We start from the raw sequence: 7,129 nt of genomic DNA, 5'->3' as shown, positions 1-7,129 counted from the left end.
TATGTTATTCGGTTAATAATATATCACTTTAGTAGTTATTTTATTTTATTAAACATAGGTACTACACATGTTACTGACGTGACAATTTAAAGACACATTTGTGAAATTATTAAAATAGTTGTATAATTTTCGATAGGAACTTTTAATTATTTACTTCCAACTGAGTTTTTTGATATTAAAACAAGATATTATTTGGGTTGATAAGGTTTCAGCAAGAGTTTTGATAAAGTTGGTAGTGGTACATAACTTTAATATCGAATAAACAAATAGAGTCATGAAGATTTGCAAAAAACTTTGCTGCAAATGTTATAAAATTGTTTACTTTATTTGTTAAAACAAAATCAGAAACTTTCTTTCAGTGCAATTTTAAAAAATCAATAAAAATAGTTTTTTATGAAAAATTAATTTTTCGGTAGTAACAAATATTTTATAAAGTTTTTATACGAAACCTAACTTGCTAATGTTTTGTGTTTAACATTGTTATTTTATCTTTTGGCCACTAACTCAAAGTCTGTAGTTTTATTGCTTTAACTTATTATTATGTTTGTGTTCAGTGTTACTTATTTCTTAATAAAAATGTTCAAAAAAAAAACCTAGTTTAACGGCATTCGATTTACAAAACTCACTAACTTTATAACTAACTTAGTAATATCTATCACGTTTTATATGTAAATTTTCTGTAGCTTTTATAAAACATACACAGTATTTGTAAAATGTCGAATATTTGTTTTTATTAGTAATTAAACATTAGTTAAATTATTTATTAACAATATATTTCTGCTAACAATCAAATTAATTTTTGTCTTCAAAATTGAACAAAATTTAAACACTCTAACAATAAATATTTCAATTGTTATTAAGATTTTGAGCTAATTGTCATTGTTAATTACAATTTAGCAAACTTAAACATGTTTTTGTTTAGTTTTTAAGGTTTAAAACTTTTATAAATGTATCATGTACAAAAAAAAACAACGTTTAGTTTCAGAACCATAAAATTAGAGTTAAGTACGTAAAAGTTACAACTTAATATAATTTTTAAAAGTATTAGTTTATAATAAAGGAGTACAATTGTTTAACAAGGTTTTAATGTTACACGAATAAATTCAAATGTTTTGACTTGTAATATTCTTTATATTTTATATTTTGTTATAATTAAACTTACTTTTTTAACAAGCTCTATTATAAAAGCAAAATGTTTAAAAATAACTTAAGTTATTAATCGTTGTATTAACGCATTGCAATCTGAATAATTTTGCTATTTTTCAACTACATCTTGTAGTTTTTTGAATAACGTAAGGCACTCGAAATACTTTTGTACTGACAGTTTCCAGATATCGTTGTTTTTAACTTTCAGTTATATAACTATTTGTTATTTAATAAATATTTTTTCTAACATAACTGTTTAAAACTACATTTATTCACTTGATTAATAAACTTAAACTCAATATTGTTAAAGCCAGATACCACAGTTTGTCTTAAGCAAAAATTTGATTTCTGTAAATGTAATAAAAATTGAAGAAATAAATAAATTAAAAATAATAAATTGAAATAACAAATAAATAAATGAATAAAGGAACTTGCTAATGAAAATTTGAAAGCTTTTATTTTAGATCAAGTTTTAGTACATTAGCACCCTAACTGGTTAAACTTCGAATATACAGAACTAAAAAAAATATATAAACCGAACAAATTGATTACCAAAAGTGCAGTTCTGTTTCATAGTATATGAAGTTTTACTGTTAGATTTTTAATTCTATATGTAAATGTGACAAAATAGTACAGTGTATTGTTTTCATTTATTGGCTCATTGTAAATTAAAATCTCAAAGAAATATATAAAAAAGGAACACAGATAATTTTTGAAATTAAAGTATAAAAAATAAGGAGCACCCAAAAACTGTTGTTGATAAAATTAAAAAAAAAGGTAAGCGTTCTGTTGTGAATCTGTTTAAAGTCTCTAATTTTCAGCAAATATCAATAAAAAACATATTAAAAAAAAAGAACTATGCTCTTTACGTTTTTTAAAATATGAGATTATTAAAAAATATTTCAAAAGTTCTGTAGTTTTTTGTTCTTTAAATAATTTTAGACATTTATCAAAACATTTGAGATGCTGCATAGCTGAAAATGAGACATAAGCACATAGTCATTTTTGATTACTAAGACTGTTTCTTTATTTAATAATAATTAGTTTAGCTTTTAAATTTATACAGCATTTATTTTAAAAGTGTGTTTATTGTGATTTTAAAAGGCACGTGCACAAAATAGTATTTATTATACTGTAGTTTAAGTAAACAAACACAAGACTATTTTTAAATACTTTCCATTTAGTTGTTTATTTTTAGATAAAAACTTGACTAATTACCACTATAAATAGACGTTGTGCAGATTAAGCAATTTATTAACGGTTATTGTGTAAGCGAACTGTTATGTTGAGTAAATAGATTGTCAAACTTTTTATTTACTTGATCATATAAGTTTTAGGTACATTGAATAAACTTCGTTTTGTACATTTTTTTTGACAGGAGTACAAACTTGTTAACAAAAACTAAGCATTGTGGACATTACACTTTTTCAATACAGTAATTTTTTGATCAAGAAAAGTTTCACACTTTTAAAATCTAGTCAAAGAATTTTAAAACCTTTTAGCATAGAAAATTTATAAACAAAACTAATGAAATACAACAAACAATGTTAACTTAAAATGATTTAAACCGTTAAAAATGAAAACAAGTGTATCTTTAAAATTTACATCTATGCCGTTATTTTTTTTTCAAATTAAATCAAAAGAGAAGTACGGTAAAGAAATAGTAGTAGTATAAATTGTTTAAAAGTTAAGTAATTGATAACTTAACTAAGTTTGACTCTTTAAAAATAAAAAATGAAATCTAAAATTTTTAATTTCATATTAAGAACATATATTAATACTACAATTTTGTCTTGTTAAATGACATTATAAAAACTAAAGTTAATTTACTTCAAAAAACTAATAAGTAACAACCGAGTACATTACTATACATAACTCTGCTCATTCCTCTACTTGATTTTTGACATCTTTATTTTCAAAGTTGATTTTTCTGTTTTAAAGATAAAGAAATGAAAAGATATATCTTAAAACTCATTATATTTTGTATATTTTAAAAAGTAGTTAAGAAACACTTTTTCTGCTTACACATATTAAAAACTATTTAGTTTTCTGCTAAAAAATTGTCAACGATGAAAATTTATAAAAAGTTAATAAACAGAGCTTGTACCTTATACACAAGTTTATCATGTTTCCTCGTAAGTTTATTATCCAACGGTATGCATAAAATCAAAAAAAAAATTGTTCTTATACTTTAAAACATTTACGACTAACCATTTTTAAACACTGGTTTCATTGTAATAGTTGCAGCCGACATTGTAGTAGTGAATGTACTTGCACTACTGTCATCTTGACCGTTTTCATTTTCACTGTTGTCTTCACAACTGTCATTATTTTGATTCGTTTCATTATCCTCATCTTTATCATCAGACTGCTGCCTGTAAGGAACAACAAAAAAGTCCTGATCCGAGGGCGGAGGGTGTTTAGAAGTATTCGTGGCTGGATTCTAAAAATTTAGATGGTAAAATAATTTTTAAGTAAATACTTGTTGTTTAAAAAGCAACGTTTAGTTCTAATAACAGCGTTTTTATACCTGTTTAAGTTGAAAGTATTTTTTTTCTCTGTTTTAACTTATTTTCGCTATCTTAATAAAAATTACAAACTTGTTTTTTACTATTTCATAGTTTATATAAACCAGTTGTTGCTCTTAATTTCACTTGTATAGATCTAAAACAGTTTTATAGAGAAAGTAACGATTAATAACAAATGTTGAATATGTCTTTAGTTTTCCCAGATTTTTACTAAATCTGAGGAAAAAGAGTTTTTCATTTTAAAAGAAGACAAACTAACAAGTGTTATGCTTGTTTTGCTTTGGATAATATCGTCAAGACTTTTTAATTTTTTGTCATACTCATCAAAACCAGCTTCGTTTTCTCTGGTAAACCGTTTCATTCTTATCCTTTGTTTTTCGAATATCTTGAAACCCCTTCCCTTCATTTTAGCAGCTGAAAATCAACAAAAAATGTTTAATGTTTTTTCCTATAAACAACAAATATGATAAGATTAAGAAAACATTAATTCAAAATTGAGATAAATTTATACATTAAGTTTACAAAACAATTTTTTTATGACAACCTTGACAATTTTTTCGCTTTTCAATCGCAGCTTTAGTCAGCTCCTCAACTCTTTCCGGATCAAAGTATTTCTGTGGACTGTATTTAAGTTGGTACTATCAATTCGCTTTATTTTTTTACTTAATAAAAATTGAAACTAAAATGACAAAATGAAAAACAACTTTTTCAAAATTCTCACTTACTAATCGTTGGGAAAAGGTTGTGAATAAACAGAATTTGTTTGTAGATTTTCGGTTTTGCTAGTATCGGTGTCTGAAAAAGAAATAAAGTATATGTAATAAATAGTTTTTACATTGTTGAATGAATTATATAACTTAATTTTAGTATAATTGTTTTGAAAACTTTTTGAGTACTGTAATTGACATAATCTTATATTTTAACTTATTTTTTAAATTAAAAATCTATATAACACACTACAAACATTTTGTATCTCACTAAAAATAAGTTTATAGGTTTTAATATTTATTGTAAGCGTAAATAGTTTTAAATAAAATTTAAAGTTTTTTGGTGGTAACTTTGACTGAAGTTTTATAAAAAATGCGTTGCTAAAAATTTATAAAAAACTATCTTTTGAAAATAAACAACTTTTACAACCAAGATACTTGACTTTTTAGATTTTATAAGTAGCAAATAGTTGAACTTTTAGACCAACTTTTTTTAAAGCTACATGATACTATATTCTTTCAAAATAGAAATACTCAAAAATTGCTCATTGTTTGATATACACTTGTACAGTCTAACTGTACAAGTGTATACTAACAAAACTAACTTTTTTCTAACTTGTTTTATAATAGTACAAAACGGTTAAATTCAAACTCACAGTACGCAAACGTTGGTTGCGGATGGGAACTGTTGGAGTCTTTTGGAGACTTGAGCTGGAAGCTGGTTGATTGCACGAAGTGATCTTCTTCTTTGTCCTCAAGTACGAACCTCTTCATTCGCTGCTGCCTCTTCTCAAAAAGCTTGGCTCCGCGACCTTTCGACTCTAAAGGCTCTATCTGAACCGACAATCAAAACTAATGGGCTGACTTTAAATTTATACTTCGGTGTTAAAACTTTAAGAGTTTATAGTACATCTAACACTTTTAAAAGTGATCTCGATTAATAATAGTTAGTTTTAAGTAATAAAAGGTGGTTAAGGAATTAATCAAGTTTTTACTTAATAAAAACTTTTGTTAAATAATAAAATACAATTAAGTAAAAGTTATTAAAATATAGTCAATTAAATAGATTAACTAAAGTTCAACATAGCATACATTGTTATTGTTATTCAAGTCGGACGTTTTTTCATTGGTTTTTGTTAGAAATGGAGGAGTGATTTCTTCTTCCTCGCTCAACTCTTCACTTTCCAACTCGTCTTCAGATGAAATGATGGATTTGGTTCCTGAGCATCTCGATGCGCTCCTGGAGCTGTAGTACGACTGCAACTGTATTTAGTTTAAATAAAAATTTTACTTGTTTGTAAAAACAGCGCATAACAATTATTAAGAAATGGTTTTATCTTTTCAAAGAATTATCTATTTTTCTATCAAAAGTGAAAGTGTATATTCAACGCAAGAAAAATAAAAGATATTTAAAAATTCATTTTACAATTCTTGTTTAGCAACGATTTGAAAAACCAATTATTTTTAATTGAGGTTTTTATCTAAAAAATACATGCTGTTTTTACTAAAAAGAAAACCCATAAACGGTTTTTTTTTCTCTAAACTTAATTAATAGGGTTAAAATTTAAATCCAACTTGCAAAAAAAATTAACCACTAAAACTTGTTTCTAAAATAAACTACAGCTTATACGAAATTACTACCTCATCATCTTCTACAGGTTGGGAGCCGAACCCGACCAAACTGAAATTCTTCTCGCTTCTTTTCCTTTTCTTCTGAAATATTTTAGCGCCCTTCGTTTTATCAGTATTACTCAACAGTGACTTGGAAATAAACTTGCTCATTTCACACATGGTGATGCTTGAATTGTTAAACTATTAAGTTAAACTTTAAACTGTTGTTGTACAGCTTTCAATATATAAAAATAGACCAGCGAAAACATCTGCGAAAGTCTACAGAGCCTAAGCCTGGACTTTCGTATGCCATGAGATAAGCTCGAGTTAACTTTGATAGTACCAATTATATTATCAGACCACAAGCCTTCTGTAGACTGAGACCAGTTTTGTCCTGTCATCAAAAATGTCATTTGCAGGACGAAACCAGTCTCCGTCTACCGAAGGCTTGTGGTCTGATGATCAAATTGGTATGACCAAACCTTTTTGTATAATATAAACCTTTTTTTATTGGGTGTATAATAAAAATCAACAAAGAACCTTACAATGATATACATATATACTATTATAACTAAGTAAAAATATAAGTTTTGTTTCTTATTGTGAACTTAACGATTTTAGGTTTACTTTTTAGTAGTGCTATTAATCTGAACATCATACTTAAAAAATATATTTAACCATTTAAAAGTTAATTAAATTTATGAACTACCTTTTAATAAAAACTAACTTTATCAAAGCTTTATAGTTTATATCATGTTATACACTTTTTATTTTGCAGTATCAAAATAAATGTTATTTATAGTATCAAAAATTCTTTTTTGGTTCATTTACACTTAAAAATATTACAGCAAACTTTTATTAAAAATTAACTAAAACAATGAAGAAAAAAAAATTAAAATAAATTTTCTTAATATAACACTAGTAGCAAACTACATTTAAATATCTACTTATAAGGTAGATGTATTATATTTCTATTTAAAAAACGTTTATACATCACTAAAAAATAAATTTAGAACGGATTACTACTTAATAGATTGATGAACCAAATGAATTGATTTTAATTCTGCTGGTATAAGACAAATGTGAAAGCTTCTAAATAAAAAAACCTTAAACTTTAACCTATTTTTGTGTGCAATA

The 7,129-nt window shown here is 25.3% G+C and overlaps 1 protein-coding gene across 1 annotated transcript; it reads right to left on the bottom strand.

Annotated features, from left to right (window-relative positions):
* Positions 1-2,769: 2,769 nt before the first annotated feature.
* Positions 2,770-6,205, bottom strand: LOC145844370 (uncharacterized). Its single transcript, XM_082951767.1, has 8 exons — positions 6,023-6,205; positions 5,474-5,644; positions 5,038-5,215; positions 4,400-4,469; positions 4,219-4,295; positions 3,934-4,088; positions 3,358-3,589; positions 2,770-3,076 (listed from the first exon to the last, which is right to left on the bottom strand). Exons 1-8 carry the CDS (start codon positions 6,170-6,172, stop codon positions 3,036-3,038), a joined length of 1,074 nt encoding a protein of 357 aa, XP_082807893.1. The 5' UTR covers positions 6,173-6,205; the 3' UTR covers positions 2,770-3,035.
* Positions 6,206-7,129: the final 924 nt, after the last annotated feature.

This window comes from Thalia democratica, chromosome 9 (genome assembly GCF_965202585.1).
Source record: "Thalia democratica chromosome 9, ktThaDemo2.hap1.1, whole genome shotgun sequence".
Lineage (NCBI taxonomy): Eukaryota > Metazoa > Chordata > Thaliacea > Salpida > Salpidae > Thalia > Thalia democratica.
This window is presented reverse-complemented; position numbering and strand designations above follow the sequence as displayed.

Bases quoted from the DNA above. Each gene is read 5' to 3' on its own strand.
- LOC145844370 (XM_082951767.1), bottom strand. From the start codon at position 6,172: ATGTGTGAAATGAGCAAGTTTATTTCCAAGTCACTGTTGAGTAATACT. The intron at 4,470-5,037 runs GTGAGTTTGAAT...TTTCTTTTTCAG, and splicing joins GCAACCAACGTTTGCGTACT to ACACCGATACTAGCAAAACC. The intron at 3,590-3,933 runs GTTAGTTTGTCT...CTAAATTTTTAG, and splicing joins GCAAAACAAGCATAACACTT to AATCCAGCCACGAATACTTC.